Source organism: Nicotiana tomentosiformis, chromosome 4 (genome assembly GCF_000390325.3).
Source record: "Nicotiana tomentosiformis chromosome 4, ASM39032v3, whole genome shotgun sequence".
Lineage (NCBI taxonomy): Eukaryota > Viridiplantae > Streptophyta > Magnoliopsida > Solanales > Solanaceae > Nicotiana > Nicotiana tomentosiformis.
In genome coordinates this window covers 66,911,289-66,912,767 of record NC_090815.1, presented here as the reverse complement: position 1 = coordinate 66,912,767, position 1,479 = coordinate 66,911,289, and the positions used below count along the sequence as shown (strand labels likewise).

The following is a 1,479-nucleotide window of genomic DNA, read 5'->3' as shown; positions in this document are numbered from 1 at the left end:
TTGCTTCAAATCTAGTTATGTCTCATGATGCTTTTAGTGCTCCTATATATGTGTCTAAGGCTGGGGAGATTCTATTGTTGTAGATTGTGTCTATCGCTCGTGTGTGATTTCTATCGGGAGCCTTGAGACTAGTGTAGATCTCCTACTTCGTGATATGGTGGACTTTTATGTTATTTTGGGCTTGGATTAGCTATCACCGTATCATGCTATATTGGATTGTCACGCTAATACAATGACCTTAGCCATGTCGGGGTTGCCTCGATTAGAATGGAGAGGGACTGCTGGCCATTCTACTAGTATGGTTATTTCTTATGTGAAGGCTCGGCATATGGTTGATAATGGATTATTAGCATATTTGGCCTATATTCCTGATCCTAGTGTGGAGGTTCCTTCCATTGATTTAGTAACAGTCCTGCGGGAGTTTCTAGAGGTGTTTCCTGCATATTTGTCGGGGATACCACCCAACAGAGATATCGACTTCTGTGTTGACTTGGCTTCGGGCACTCAGCCCATTTCTATTCTACCATACCATATGGCCCCTGCTGAGTTGAAGGAACTGGAGGAGCAGTTGTATGATTTGCTTGATAAGGGATTCATTAGACCAAGTGTCTTGCCCTAGGATGCACTAGTGTTGTATGTGAAGAAGAAGGATGGTACGATGGAGATGTGTATTGATTATCAGTAGTTGAAAAAAGTCATTATCGAGAACAAGTATCCTTTGCCGAGGATTGATGACTTATTTGATCAGCTTCAGGGTGCCAAAGTATTTTCGAAGAGTGATTTGAGATCTCACTACCCTCAATTGAAGATTAGGGCATTGGATGTCCCTAAGATAGCTTTTCGGACTCGGTATGTGCATTATGAGTTCCTAGTGATGTCATTAGGTTTGACAAATACCCCAGCATCATTTATGGATTTGAAGAATCGGTAGTCAAGCCCTATCTGGATTCTTTTGTGATCGTCTTCATTGATGATATTTTGGTATACTCCCACAATCGAGAGGAGCATGAGCAGCATCTTAGGATTGTACTTCAGACCTTGAGAGATAATCAGTTATATGCAAATTTTTTGAAGTGTGGGTTTTGGTTAGATTCAGTTGCGTTTTTGGCCATGTTGTATCTTCCGAGGGTATAAAGGTGGGTACTAAGAAAATTGAGGTAGTTCAGAACTAGCCTAGACCTACTTTAGCTATAGAGATTCGGAGCTTCCTGGGTTTGGAGAGTTATTATCATCGGTTTGTGGAGGGGTTTTCATCTATCGCAGCCCCATTTACTAGATTAACCCAGAAGGGTGCCACATTGAGGTGGTCTGACGAGTAGAAGCTCAAGACTGCTTTCACTATAGCTCTGGTGTTGGTGTTGCATGCAGGTTTAGGATCCTACACCGTGTATTGTGATGTATAGCATATTGGGCTTGGTGTAGTATTGATGCAGGATGGTAGGGTTATTGCATATGCATCTCGGTAGTTGAAGGTTCATG

At 42.2% G+C, this 1,479-nt stretch overlaps 1 protein-coding gene across 1 annotated transcript; it reads left to right on the top strand.

Annotated features, from left to right (window-relative positions):
• Nucleotides 1–232: 232 nt before the first annotated feature.
• Nucleotides 233–619, top strand: LOC138909849 (uncharacterized). The gene has a single exon (XM_070201065.1). The coding sequence runs from the start codon at nucleotides 233–235 to the stop codon at nucleotides 617–619; it is 387 nt and encodes a 128-aa protein (XP_070057166.1).
• The last annotated feature ends 860 nt before the right edge of the window (nucleotides 620–1,479 follow it).